Genomic DNA, 14,926 nt, shown 5'->3' with positions numbered 1-14,926 from the left:
GCATAATCCTTGGTGGTGCTAGAAATATGCTATATGTCCCATGTTAAATAATGTTGCGGTCATCATTCTTTATTATCTGTTGCTATGGGTAGGACTGCTTAGAGTCCATTCAGAAATGTGCTCAATGGTGGTGGATATTGTGCTCAGTGAGACACTGCCTTTGCAGCCTCCACATGCTTTGTCTTGAACCTCTGGATGCCCCAGGTTTTGCAAGGAAATCTATGAGAATGAGGGCAGGGAGAGAGTTTTTTGCTGTATGGCACACAGGATGGTAGGATAGGATAGGATAGGATAGGATAGAATAGAATAGAATAGAATAGAATAGAATAGAATAGAATAGAATAGAATAGGTGATCTAGGTATATTTTCCTTATAGCTTTGCCAAAAGCAATCTGAGAAGAGTATTTTTCAGTTATCTGAACTGATTTATTTAACTTGATTTTTAGTTAGCAATAAAACAAGTATATTGTGTCTAATCTCTTGGACCCAACAAACATGATATTGTTTGGTTTTATATGCTATTTTGTACTATTTGACTGTAAGTTTAGAGATTGTGGAGTGCTCTTCTAGGTAATTTTTTGTTCTTTAAAATAATATAAATAAATACAAATACTGAATATGTGACTTAGCCGAGAAAGAAAACCTTGAAATTTGCTCTACTTTCTACGGCTGTAACTTGTTTTAATTTTTGCACATAATAAAAGATTTAAAAGGCTTTATTAAATGATAAAATATAGGCTTTTCACTACAGTTACAACTAGATCAAAATATGTCTGTGCTTGAATATATTGGATATTCTTCAGAGGGCTGATTAAACTACTATTTTATTAATATACAACAATTTCCTGTGTTTTATATACATCACCTTGATGGTATATCACTTATAATCTAGACAGCGATGACTGCCAGGACCCAGTAAGATTCAATTTGAGTTTAATATCCTACCATATAATTTACTTCATTATCAAATGAGCTATCAGGTTTTATGACCTGATTTGGTCAGAAAAAGTAAAACAGGTCTTTTAGAAACAGAACTTTGATCAGAGTTTTGCTAAACAAAGTAACCAGCCATAACTTGAATTCCTTGTTTCCAAGATGAAGCAGAGAAATTCTTTCAGCTCCACTGGAGAGTGTCTGGCTCGAAACTCTTACTCAATACCGAGGTTTCTAGTGGGACTAAGTGGGAATATTCCTACTAGGAGAAAAAACCACCACAACCCTTATTCCCCATCAGTAGTTACTGATGCTTTCGACTTCTGAGGGGTCTGGACATCCTTTCAGCCTCCTTGGTTTCTGCTTTTGGATCGTTAAGGCAGAAAGTGGAAACAATGAAAATGACAACAATGGTGTAGGTAAATACTTTGTGTTTACAATATTCTTCCTTCAGTCAGAAAATAGTATGATGTCTATACAGCAAAAGCTTTTGTGTAAAACAATGCAGAGTCATTACATATATTTTAATGCTGTTCTTTGGGGTTTTTTCCCCATAAAATGCAGTGATGTTAACTTGCTGCTAGTACTGAGCTGCAGTAGAATTGAAAACTGTTAGTTGAATGTGTGTCATTTTATACTAGCACACAGTAGTTAGAGAACATATATACAGAATGCAATACTGAAAACCCAGTTTCCTCTCCCTTATGATGCATTTTCTGCATTGCAAAGTGAATGATTTTGGAGAATATTGAGTTCCTATTGCTGTTACTGTTTGTAAAGCTTCCCCACTACAAGGAGAGGTTTCATTTTGTAGCAAATGCCCTGTAAAATGCAATACATCAGATTCTTTGTTTTCTAAACAGCTGAGATTCTACCCCCCTTGAATTCACACAGGTATCAGGCTAGTGAATAAAAATGCTGAACTGTGGGGTTTTTTTTAAATTCACATTTAACTGGGTTTTTGTTCAGGGGATAATTGCTTACCCTGCAAAGATAGACATTTTTAATAGACGCATAGAAAATACATGTTAAGTAATTAAGAGTTCTCTTTAAAAAAGGCAAAATACCAAGGAAGCACAGATAAAAGCTAAAGCATAGTGTATAAATGCTGCATTTGAGTGTTTAGATAGTTTTGCAAAAACCTTGGGCTTTTCCTTTCAGCTGTGAGAAGGAGATTGTCAGCACACAGATGTCCCCAGAGGCTGTAGCTGTTTAATTTTCAGCCTTTCCACTGGAAGAATGAAAATACAGCGAGTGAAAAAGGCACATGAAAAAGCGAGGTTGTTAGGACGATGATGAAGCCATAATGTTTCAGTCTTCTGGCTAAGGCCTTTCTTTAGTGATCACTGAAACCTCTCTTTGTGCATATTCCACGTCCTATTAAACATGGTAAAATACAGACCATAATATCTGTTTATTTGTGGTGATAATGTTTAATGGCTTTCCAATTACAAAATCATCCCCCCCCTTTTTTTTTTTTTCCCCATTATCAGGACTTTGAGTCTTTCTTCTTATGGAAATATCTAACAATTTCAGCAATGCTGACTGCATTGAGTTATTTGAAGGCTGGTAATCATGAGTGAAGTTTACATCAGCAGGCAGTGTGGCCAGATAGGAGCAGATCAATAGCGTTAAATGGTTGATATGAAGGGCCCTAGTTTCTATATAACATAATAACATAATCATTTCAGCGTGTTTTACTCCAGAATATCTCTAGTCAGGTCCGGTAGACTTCCTGTAGCAGGGAGTGCATCATCCAGTGTACCTATTTGTGCGCTCTGGAGACACCTTATGTTGTGAACCAGATCACAGCAAGAGAGGAGAACTGGGATTTTGCTTCAAAAGTGCCCTCCAGATCTGAACTAAAACACTTAACGTAGATGCACCCATTAAGTGACATTAACAAGATCACTAGCAAAGCAAGGGCTGTTTCTTGTACGCTGTTACAAATTACAACCGTGTTCTGATACACTAAATTACATCCCAGATTTATGTCAGCAAGTAATGACAGCAGCTTAAACCATAGGAATTTTTTCACACACGTTTAAGCACCTGCCATTGCAGCACCATTCCTCTTCTTAAGAGCTTCTTTTTCCCAGCACCACCTCTCAGTGACTTCAAGCAGCAATATGTCAATAGTTGGCATTGAAAGGAAGGGATTCAGTAGCCCTCATCGAATGAGGCATAGCCACACAATTTTAACTTTTCATCTCCAGCTCTTGCTTCCTAAATTTTAAAGCTTATGTGCATGTAGCCATGTCTTGCCTCTAGACATTGAATTAATAAATATCCTAACATTGGGGAAACAGTGCACTATCTTTTAGATACCTCTGCCAATGAAGAGATAAACTGAAAGAACTAAGTTTGAGGTGTGAGAGAGTTAGAGTTCATGAAAAATGAATGTATAGATATTCTAACCAGTGGTCATTAATTTTTTTTTTTTTTTTTTTTTTTTTTTTTTTTTTTTTTCTTACCAGCAGCTGGAGTATTTCACTATTATAAAATTGATTGTCTTTTTTAAGTCAGTGGGCTGGTTGTGACAGGGACCGGATTAACAGCTTCAGAAACCAAAGTTCTCTCTTTTTATCAACACAACAGGTTCAGTGAGGGCGTAAGGAACATAAGCTTCCTCCACGCTGCTCAATCAATATGCCTCAACCCTGACCCGAAAGAATATCTCTAAGGGGAAAGGCATTTGTTAAATTTCTTTTCCAATTAATTTGACAGCTCTGCTGAGACTACTAACAAAAGTACTAATTCATGCTAATTGCGGTACTGGACCTATGTCTCTGGGGAGCTGAGCTGAGCTCTTCGTAACATCACACAACCCACCAGGCAGCATTTTGATTAGGAGGTGTCACTGGAAGAATGAACATTGGGTTTGGAGCCTGTTCTTCATTAATTTTTTTCAGCTGCAGAATGGGGACACCAACATTCTCCTGTATGCGTTAACAAGGGGGGAAAGTTGCAACATTCAGCCTCAGTAAATGCAAAATCATCTTCCCTTCTTCCCAGAGAGAAAATGTAGATTTTTTTACATCTGAATTAACTATTTTTGCTTGGCATACATGCATTGACACAGACAACTGGGAGGGGTAGTTCTGGTCAATGGATTGCTGGAAATAAAAAACAAAGCAAAGCCCCAAATGTATTAGAATCAGAGGCTAAGAGATAAAATGTAGTCCAATATATAAATCAATTGGTTTCATCAGAAGCGTAACAAAACGAATAAGAGCATTTTCGACCTGATAAATGACACTGCAGAACTAGAGATGAGTAGAATCAAAGGCATAGAAGATATTTCTATAAGAGTTGATTGAAAAGTTTGTGGTTGTTCAAGATAAGTTCATGACAGATCTTTGTAAGGTAAGGAATGGTTTAGAGAGGATACATCAGGAGCAGCTGTTCTCTATGTCTCATAATAAAAACCAAGGATACATTGATTGGGCTAAAAGGCTACCAAATCTGAAGGTAAACTGAAGGAAGGATGTATTATTTCACTTCACATTGGCTACCTAGACAGGAGAGGAATGTCAGAGAAATTCATTGAGGCCAATAATTAGCAAAAAACCATTGGATATTCTATGTGAAGGACAGCACAATGGAGGATTATCGTAATTTATTTTTGTTACAAAAGAAATTAGCAGATATATCTTTGAAATAATACCCAGGTTGTAGGGATGAGGGTGAAGTAACGAGGGGTGGCAAATGATTATCCCCTATTAGCCTTTCTCTTGCACTTTCATATGGTGCTACCGTTAGATGCAAGATAGGCACCAGGCTAAGTGCCAGTGATAGATGTAATGTGTATGACAATTCAGTTGTTCTTTATTTATATCACCTTTCATATTGTTAACGTGTTAATATGAGCTGGTTCAGGCACAGAGAAATTGTATAAACATCCCCAAGTTATAAAAGTTGGTTTTCACTTATTAGCCAGACCTAGCCCAGGAGGATTACTAGGCACTGTCTTGATTTTTCCACTGAGCTGGAAAGGAAACATCTTCCCAAGAGCTCGTGTTCTGTGGGACAGGGGCTGCCATGTGTACCAGATCCGTTTGGTTTGCTTTGGGGATTGGAGTGTGTTGGTTGGTCGTTCTTATTTGTGTATTTGGTTTTTTTTCAAAGTTCTGACATAGAGAGAGAAGGTTGAGAAAAGACTAAATCAGAGCAGCACCAGGATTACCCCTTTGTGGTACTCTTGGCTTGACGTTAGAAAACATTTATTGTTTGAAGCTGTTGGGATCCTATGTCCAGTTTGCCTTTAAGGAGTTCATAGCGTAACTTTAGTTCAAGGAAAAAGTATCTCTTTACTTTTTATCCTTGCCAAATTGTCATTTAAAACTTCCAGATTCCTTGTGTGTGTTTGTACAACCCTTTTTTTTTTCCTGTTTAAGTTGATGCTGGTGAATTTTTTTCTGGTATTTCTTTAATTTAAATTTTTTTTTTTCTTCTACAATGCTTCTTGAATTAGGAAGTTATTTTTTCATCTCTGTGTGGATTAAATTAAGTTTTAAAAAAACCTGAAAGTGGCATTTCTTTGTTTGACAAAATGATAGCTTAGTGTATCTCAACGTGTCCAGGCTCTGCTTCAGGAAGACATCTTGTTTAGGCAAAGTGAAAGACAGTGCTTGTAAACATAGGTTTATTAAATTCCGTGTTTAAATACTTGCTTAAATGATTCACTGAGCATGGGTGGAATTAAGGTAGAACTTTGTTTATTTTGCTTTAATTCTAAATCAAGGCTGTGGTTCTCCACGTTTTCCTATTAATGAAAGATTTCTTTTCCCCAAAACTGCCTGCAAAACAGCTGAAAAGCCTTATGCATTTTGACACAAGATAATTATGTACCCACAAGCAATAGCATCTTTCCTGTAATGCTGCGTTTAAGACCTACTATCTTAGACATTGCACTTTCAACAATAATGCTGGTAGCAGTCGCGGCTGTAATGCACTTCATAAAAGGAGATACAGAAGCCTGCAAGGCATAAAGTGGAGCTATTGCAGACTGCAGTTGAAAGGTGCAGTGTTGTTCCCTCAGGATAAAGCTATCTCTTATGTACATATAATTAATATGTCTGCCAGTAACAGTTATTAAACAAAGAACAGGAATTGTTTCCGCTGACTGACTTGACCTGGGAGTAAAGCCAATTTAAAAAGCATCTGATTAAAATACGTTAAGGTCACAGATCACCATAAAATATGAAGTGGGGAGGAAAAAGCAGAAACTTACTCATGAGTAAGATTAAATACTACTGAATGTATGTTTTGTGCTAGCAGCAGCTTTCAGGTATAAAAAATGAAAAGTGCTCATTCTGAAGAGGTTTTTTCTAGAGGCATTTCAATGTCACATTGCACTGAATCCCTGCCCCGTGCACACTGCGCAGTCCGGCCTGCTGGCACAGAGGCTGGAGGGGTAGGAAACAGTGGAGAGGAGAGAGATCGTTTCCTGAGCCTTTGGTTTATTGGCCTTTTACTATTGGAAAAGGCCTACTAATAGGAAAGAAATTGCACCAATTTTGTTAATTGTTGATTTCTTCTAGCAGTGGACAGCTGCAGTAGTTCTCCAAATCAGTCAGCAGCTTTGGCTGTGATTACTGTATTTTCCAGGCTAGAGATGCAAAAGCACACATGAAGCATGTTTCCATCTGCAGTAGTTTACCTCCCAAAGATGAGTTACAGTAACAAACAGCGGCTTTTTTCTAGAGCTATCGCACAGCTAACAATGAAGGGAGTGGTGGGAATTCAATTTATTTAAAATACTACTTTTAATTTTATGCCCGGATTTTCAGAGTAGAATGTCTATCTTGTGCACAGAAAATGCAACGTGAGATTTTATTGATTTGTTTGTAACACTTAGCAAAGATGACTGGCTTGCTTCTGCTGCTGGTTCCAACAATATGTGTTCTGTAATTACTTCGGGTATTATGGATAGTGTGCTAAAGACCACAGGAATGACAATGTAAGAACACAAAGAATGCTAAGAATAAATCGTAAGTTTATATTCCCCCAACAAGCAGAACAGACTCTGATGGGCAATGAGGGAAAGTCAATGTCCTTATCTCTTCCCGGGGATATTTTTACCTTGGCGGTAACAGTGTCCATGCCTACCAGAGATTTTAGCCCCCACTAAAGTCTTTCTCAATCTTATTTCCCTCTTCTCCTGGGCACAGCCCAGCAAAGAGCAAGTGTGCTCTGCCTGTGCAGCACCAGCCGTCAGGGGGGATCCCCACCTGCTGCCCTCTCCTCTTCCTCCTCCTCAGTTGTCAAAGCGTAGCAGTGACATTCAGCCCTGTACCTCTGTTTCTACAGTAAGGAGCAGTACTTAGCTTTGAGGCCTCTTCCCTCAAGTGGTCTCTTTGTTTATTCAGATCTGGCAAGAAAAACTGTGCCTTTCCGAATAAGAAGAATCAAAAATACGCTGTAGTTTTTAGCAGCCTGTTTGGGCTAGGTGGGTGTGCAAGAAGGTACCTAGAGGCCCAGGTGAGAGAGAGAGGATGTGCACATATGTAATGCCATAGATTATGTGGCTTTCAATATACTAATGGGCAATGAGAGCTGCTGAAGATGGGGGAGAGAGCTGCTCTGAGGGATTTTGCGGGAAACCTGCCTTAATAAACTGCATTATAAAGCATTGTTTCCTGCGGAGCAGGGTGCCGTAGTGAAGAAGGGAGGAAAAAATGAGACATTTTCAGTTTTGCGAATAACATGTGATACAAACTGAGGACAGACGACTCCAGGCAGAGCTCTACCTTCATTTCCTATGCTTGATGTACCTAAGCCAGAACTATGCCATAGCTATATGGTGTTATCTTTAGTATAGCAAGAATAACACATATGGCTGGATATAATTTGTGACGGAAGTGTGAAATGAACAGTTTTGAAGTCTTCATTTAAAGTTAGTCGTGATTTTCACCTTTGTGTTTTTTCTCAAAGATATAAACAAGCTCAAAAAGGGAAATGAAGCTCCGAAGGAAGATAAAATGGTTTTGAGAGTTTTATAAGGTTAATTTATGCTGCTTTTGATGCCATCCATTTTCACAAGCTGACAGCTGTGTTACATCTTATTTTGTATGTGTGTGTTTGTATGGGTGGATGAACGTGCAATTCTGTTACTGATGATAAACATAGTGCTGTTGGCCCCTCCAGAACATGACCGTGATATGCATAGTGAGAAAAAAAAGAGCCATGTAAATGCTTTTAAAAGGGATTTGAGAGCATTGCAAAGACGCAAGGCTCTTCACGGGCATCGAGGTGAGCCGGTTGGTAGCATTCATTTCCCAGCACACCTCCACAACCAAAGGTGATCCTGTGGCTTCAGGTCCAGTGTAAGGACTTCCGTGGCTGCTCATTGGCATGCTATTTCCACAGGGGACAGCAGAAGTGGTTCACAAAGTCCCTTTAACACGGACTACATGCATGGGGGATGCTTCCCTGTCCTCTCTGAAGGGGACAGGGGCAGGAGGCTGGTCCTCGGGTTGCTATCATCCACCTCACTAATGCACGTGATGGGTAAATGTTAAAGTATCCATGAGCTGGACAGGTTTATGATTGAATTTCTTTCTTTTCTAAATGCTGCTCTTTAATGCCACAGAGTCAGTTTGCCCCCAGGCTGTTTTTTTGAAGAGCAGAGGAACATCAGAAGGAAGTGTTCATTTACTTGGTGGATGCTGCCCATTGCGCGCCCGGTTTCATGGCTGTGTATACCCGCTCCCAGTGTGCCATGATGCTTGAGCCTTGCCCCAAAGCACCACACCTCTACTCAGAGAACAAAAAGCAGAGTTCCTGTAGGACCGGGGAGTGTGGCTCATTTTGCAAATAAAGAGTTGCTTTGACCTTGTTTCAGGGGAATGTGCCCTGTCAGACCTGGGGTACCAGGGCTGGGAAGTCACCTGCTCAGGCAGCGTTGGCGCAGGTCTTTAGTTGGTGTTTACGGCTGGGAATTGGTGATATTGCTCTGTGTATAGGGGCTGCAGGGTCTGAATACTAAAGTACTTCTATTTGCTAACAGCTTTATATTTTAATTTAAAATTAATTCAAATTGAAATTAATCATTTAACCCTTAATTAGGACCATGTTTTCATCTCAAAGAGATTAGTGTAACAGAGGCAAAATTAATTTTGCTGTTGAAAAGGCAGTCACATATCTTTTAGCAGTAACTACCATAGATTGCAACGTACATTTGTTTTTCTTTCACTGAAATAACTTTCCCTGCTTTCTGTCTCTGAGACAGACTCATCAGTTATAGCTTAAAAAAAATCATTTTCATAGTAACAAGGACAACTGCTGTCCTGAAACTCTTACCGGTAGGCGACTTCAATAAAGTCAGTGTGGTTCACACTCAAATAAAAGACTACATACAGTTTAAAAATAGTATTTCAGGAGTTATCACAGGAGTTACCAGGATTGACAGATATCAGGCATCTGACTTGAGGAGAACTTCTTAAAAAGCAAATCCAGACAGCCTTGCTGTAGAGTTTATATAATGAATGTGGAAACTCTGAAAGTTTACCTTACTTTTAGTGTGCTGAGAGGTTTTTCTTCTCAGGCCATTGCATCGACTTCCTCTTGCATTGTTCCCCCTTCTGAGGGAAGGGAAAAATTCTTAGCTTCTAGAAGAAAATGTTGCGAAAAAGCAAGTGTTGCTCACAGCTGCTTCCCATGCTGAAATTACAGATTCTGTGAAGACTTTGTGTGTGCTCATGCTTTTCTTTTCAACCTGACTGAAACCAAAGCCATGATATTCACCTCAAAAAGCCAAACCTTCTTCTATCAGTTCATGTAATCCAATTTTTCTGACATGAAAGAAATTAACATCTTTTGAAGTAACAGCTTCATTTTTTTCTCTTATATATCAGAATTAAAATAGAAAAGAATAGAATAGTAATAGTAAGTATATTGACAACATTTTCTATTGGCACCTCCATTTCCAAGCTTCAATTTCAAGTATAATTGAATTTTTTTTTCTCCTTTGGTCTGCAGTTGTGAGTAATCTGAAATTGGTCTGACAGACAAAGACAGAAAGCATGAGACAGCCTGAGGGGAAGACATGAGATTGGGATCCCCTCACTAGGGCATACTTGGGCAGCAGAGGTCTGACTGGCTCATCCCCCTGCCCCAACTGCTCAATCTGTACTGCGATAGCAGAAGCATGAAATGATGAAATCCCTGCCTCTCTGGAAAAGATAAAAGTCTGATCTCATGTTACTAGGGAGTTTCCTGCATGCTCCTTTTTCTCCTTCTTTTTTTATTCTGGGCCCACACCACCACCACAACCTTTTCTTAAATGAGGTCTATGGGTTTCTACCTGAGGGATGAGACATTTAATGGAGCGGTTTGATTCCTTCCTTTCTCTTCTTCACCCCATGCAAATCTGTCCACTTCTTACACAAGCTTCCTTACTTGCATTAAATTGAATGCTATATTAAAATGTTGGTGGTAGGTGCTTTCTAAGTGTCCTAAATGATCAGTCTTACTGTAGTTATGTCCTGTAAATGAATGCTCATGTGTTACGATGCTATGAATAAATTATGTTTAATAAGCAGTGGAAATTGTGTCTCATAGGAATACCAACCACATGACAAAGGTTCAGTTTTAGGTTATTAATCATTTTTCAATCTTTTCATTAAGCTAGTATATAAAAGTATTAAAAAACAATAAAAAAAATACTGTATATATTCATAAATTCACCTTTGTCTTATGTATACCCGTGCATAAATATAGAAATATCCCTTCAAGCTGAGTAGATATGTCTCAGCAAAACCATTTGAATTTAATACCAGGCAGTAAGTTTCCATGATAAATTTTGGTGAAAGTGCTGTGTAATTAGCTGGACAGATATAGTGCACTGTTTATTTCTTAATGTGTTTGCTTAGTTACTAGTGCTATTACGAACGGGATTGCCAACCATTCTTTTCTGCCTGGCTTATTGTCTAAGGGCCAGGAATGGCCCAGCCATGCCCAGAGACAGTAAAATCATTTGAGGCTCCCCTGTCAGCCACAGAGACACCAAAGAGGCTTGCTGTAGATATGGCATATGTATCATGGGGCAGTATTTGGGAGGGAATTGGAGGTATTTGGGAGGAGGAATTTGGGAGCTTCAGATTGGATATTAGGAAAGATTTTTACACTGAAAGGGTTATTAAGCATTGAATGGGCTGCCCAGGGATGTGGTTGAGGCACATGGTTTAGTGATGGTTTTTTATCAGGGTTAGGTTGATGGTTGGACTAGATGATCTTAAAGGTCCCTTCCAGCCTAGACTATTTTATGATTATATGAATGAGATTTGAGTCTTAAAAGGCTGCAACAATAACAACAACAAAGCCAAAATAACCAACTGTTTCATGCTGCATTTTCTTCTAGTGGATGTGTTTAAGAGGGGCTGAGGTTTCCTTTATTTCCTCAAGTTAAACAGGAATCCCCAAACACCCTTGCAGCCTTTGAGGAGTCGGAAACCTGAGAAAAGCCAGCTGAAGGTGGACAAGCTGTGCCAGGTCCATTGGATTGGCGCTAGGCTCTACAAACTTCACCACAAGGTCATTTTTAGCAGTTCAGCTTTCACAGATTGCCTGGTAGGCCCACAACTTTGAGGCTCAAACTCAGGATCATTTCCTCTGGGTTTGCAGGAGAGAACTTGGAGTAGGAGGTGTCTTTCCCAGCTGCCTTGCTAGAGTGGAAGTCGGAGGTAGCAGCTGCAGCCAGGCGCTTTGGCTTGCAAGGGCTGTGAAGTGCTGAAAAGTGGATGAGATTACTGCTTCCTTGTGAAACGTTTTGTGCTTCTCACACTGTGTTCCATGTGGTTTAAGGAGTGTTTCCTTTATTAAGGTGTTTTGGACCAGGACATATGCCCCCACAGTGATTTGTTCTCCCTCTGCTTGCCAGTGCATCTCACTCCAGTGTTTGGCACCAGGAACTGACCAAGAGCATTTGTCTAACCCAGATATTCAGTGAGATTTTGGTTATGGACAATAACGTGGAAGCTGAACATTCAGTTTAATGCTGCAGCTTTCCTCTCTCCTCCATCACTTACAAATATACTGGAATTTTTATTCTGGGTTTTTTTTTTTTTCCACCTCAGGCTGCCCATCCAAACACTTTTCTGTTTGGGCAGTGCATGAATCAAAGCAAAAGACCACATAGTCTTGTATCCTGGATTTTATACTATGTTTATGAATCAGTTCATCTCCATAAGCAAAACAGAGAAGTGTTTCCCTGTTCAGGCTTATGCTAAGGCTGGAGAACCCATTCTTTTGACTTCAAATTATCATTTAATTCAGTGACAGGTCCTGGGCAATTTTATCTAAATTAACTTTCTGGGATCCAGACACAAAAAGTTTTGTTTTAATTTGTATTACTCTTTTCTTTACATTATATTTGTAAGGAGAATGTGTTGGAGATTTGTGCATGTGCGTTAGTGTTTGCTGTGGAACCAAAGTGTAGCAAAAGATGAATGTGTTTTCACATGTGCTCTTTTTTGTTACCTTGTGTGGCTCTGCATGGTTGTTGTAGGTATGAGTACAATTTACCTGCAGGTGACCAGCGTCAGCCATAATGTTTTAACTTGGTAAATTCCATTTGGAGAAACATGTGTGTCTTGGGGGGAAGCAGCAGCTGAACAGTAGAGTCTGCTCTACTGGGTTTGGTCTCTTTTTTTATTTTTTATTTTTTTAAATGGTGATATCATCTTGGTGGAAAGAAGTCAACAGTGTTATTTCACTGCATGGGTTTTGTCATAAAAAGTTATTTGCTAAATTGTTCATTTCTGTAACTTCAAAGACTGTTTTCTTCTGATGCACACATGGCCCTTAATCAGTCTAAATGCAACAGGAGTCAAAACAGGGAGTGTGCTAGTGTTAATGAAACATCACCACCCAGACCTGTTTTTTTCAGAAACAGCTTTTGTGGGTTTGAGCACCATCCCTAGAGGACTAGGTTAGTGTATAAAACATCCTCCTCATACATACCATGCAAGTTCCTGATAGTATTAGAAGGAGATCATTGAGCCTGATGCATGGTCCTTCAGCAATGCGATAGATCTTTCACTGTTTACGTTATGTTCTTGATTTTGGCTTGCTTAGTCCTGCTGAACTGATGAGACATAGTTTACAATTAATGTGCACTTGTAAGCAAACCTTGGCAGCAGAGAGAGGGTAAAACTAGCTTCTTATGCACGATAGGGCCAATATTTGGTAAATTAACCAGAAGAAAATCAAAATAAGTGAAATTCTCAAAATGCAACATAGAAAATGTTTCTTCTTAGTGGTGCAATACACTGTTTTGCTTTCCAAGCAAAATTAAATGCAAATCCAAGTTGATGCATGAAGAGTTCCATTCTACTAAGAGATTTTCTTTCCATCAGCTTTCTCATTATGAGAAAAATCTGTATTTTTAGACCTTAAACATCTGCAAAATGACATGTATGTATGGATAGGTCTCATGACAAAGTCACATGTTAAAACCGAGGAGATGTCCATGGAATTTAAAACTATACTCCTATTATTTTGCAGCTTGTCGACCTGGTTTCTACAAAGCCTCTGCCGGCAACGTGAAGTGTGCCAAATGCCCACCTCATAGCTCTACCTATGAAGATGCGTCTCTGAACTGCAGGTGTGAAAAGAATTACTTTCGCTCTGAGAAAGACCCACCATCCATGGCTTGCACCAGTGAGTAGCATCATTATGCTCGGGGCTGTCATTCTTGCTCCTCCATCTGTATCTCAGCAGCTTGCTTGCTTCCTCTCATGTGCCATTGCAGTCAGACATCCACTGCCTCCCATGTCTTCTTACACGTTGGACAGGCTACCAAAAATTGGTGGGCTGGGTTTATGTCTTTCTATTTTAATTTTCTCCTTCTTGTTCTCTGTCAGACTCAAGAAGGAGAACTAGGATTTTAAAATTGCTACCAATATTTTCAGTCTTCAGTCCTGAACTGCACCATGAAGGTACTGTCTGTCTATAAGAAAACATGGTCCTTGATAGTCTAGACCTGTGGTCCAGTGAAGTATTTCAGGAGTCTTCTACAGGAAACAACTAGAAGAGTTTGGGGTTTTTATGATTTTGACTTTGTATATTTGTGGCCTTGTTGCTCCCATCTTAGAGCACTACAGAAAATCTCATCCCTCTGATTTCCTTTTTCCTTTTATAGGACCACCATCTGCCCCAAGAAACGTTATCTCTAACATCAATGAGACATCTGTTATCCTGGACTGGAGCTGGCCTCTTGACACTGGAGGTCGGAAAGATGTCACTTTCAACATCATTTGCAAAAAATGCGGAGGAAACATCAAGATGTGTGAGCCGTGTAGCGACAACGTGCGATTTTTACCCCGTCAGACTGGACTCACCAACACCACAGTGACAGTAGTGGACCTTTTGGCACATACCAATTACACTTTTGAGATTGATGCAGTCAACGGGGTATCTGACTTGAGTACACTTTCCAGACAATTTGCTGCTGTCAGCATCACAACTAACCAGGCCGGTGAGTCTCTTTCTCATTACCCTTTCTTTGTGCAAAGCTACTGAGATGTCTGTACCTTTATTTCCTATCCCAATTTTACAGGAGTTACTCTGACCGCTCGTGTGCTAGAGTAACTAACTGATTTGAGAATGCTAGTAGAAGTAAAAGCAGAAACAAACCCAGTGTGTGTTGCTGTCAAAGGACCTGGCAGCATGACTGTTATGATTAACTCCCAGTTCCCAGTTAATAGTCTCTAATAGCAGACTCGCATGATTCCTTAGCCAGAATGTGTTTTAATAATAAAACCAGATTTTAATAAAACACTCAATTCAATAATCTCCAACATAAATTACTGTAGTAATCTTAGTGATTAATTTTGATTAAATAGAAGTGAAAAAATGCTTTGATGTTAGACACATAAAAAGCTAACATTAAATCAGAGAGGTTTAAAACACTGCTTTTTTTTCCCCGTTTATGAGTTGTCTCACCAACTCTGAATTATTGCCAACATGATGGGGGTGTGGAGCTGAATAC

The 14,926-nt window shown here is 39.3% G+C and overlaps 1 protein-coding gene across 1 annotated transcript in view; it reads left to right on the top strand.

Moving 5' to 3' along the window:
* The window catches only part of EPHA3 (EPH receptor A3), a 232,273-nt gene that overhangs the window by 138,099 nt on the left and 79,248 nt on the right, over positions 1 to 14,926 (top strand). Inside the window, exons 4-5 of the mRNA XM_014947309.1 lie at positions 13,441 to 13,596; positions 14,078 to 14,413. Coding sequence (XP_014802795.1) covers positions 13,441 to 13,596; positions 14,078 to 14,413 — 492 coding nt within the window. The remainder of the gene's footprint in view (positions 1 to 13,440; positions 13,597 to 14,077; positions 14,414 to 14,926) is intronic.

This window comes from Calidris pugnax, unplaced genomic scaffold, assembly GCF_001431845.1.
Source record: "Calidris pugnax isolate Ruff unplaced genomic scaffold, ASM143184v1 scaffold95, whole genome shotgun sequence".
NCBI lineage: Eukaryota > Metazoa > Chordata > Aves > Charadriiformes > Scolopacidae > Calidris > Calidris pugnax.
This window is presented reverse-complemented; position numbering and strand designations above follow the sequence as displayed.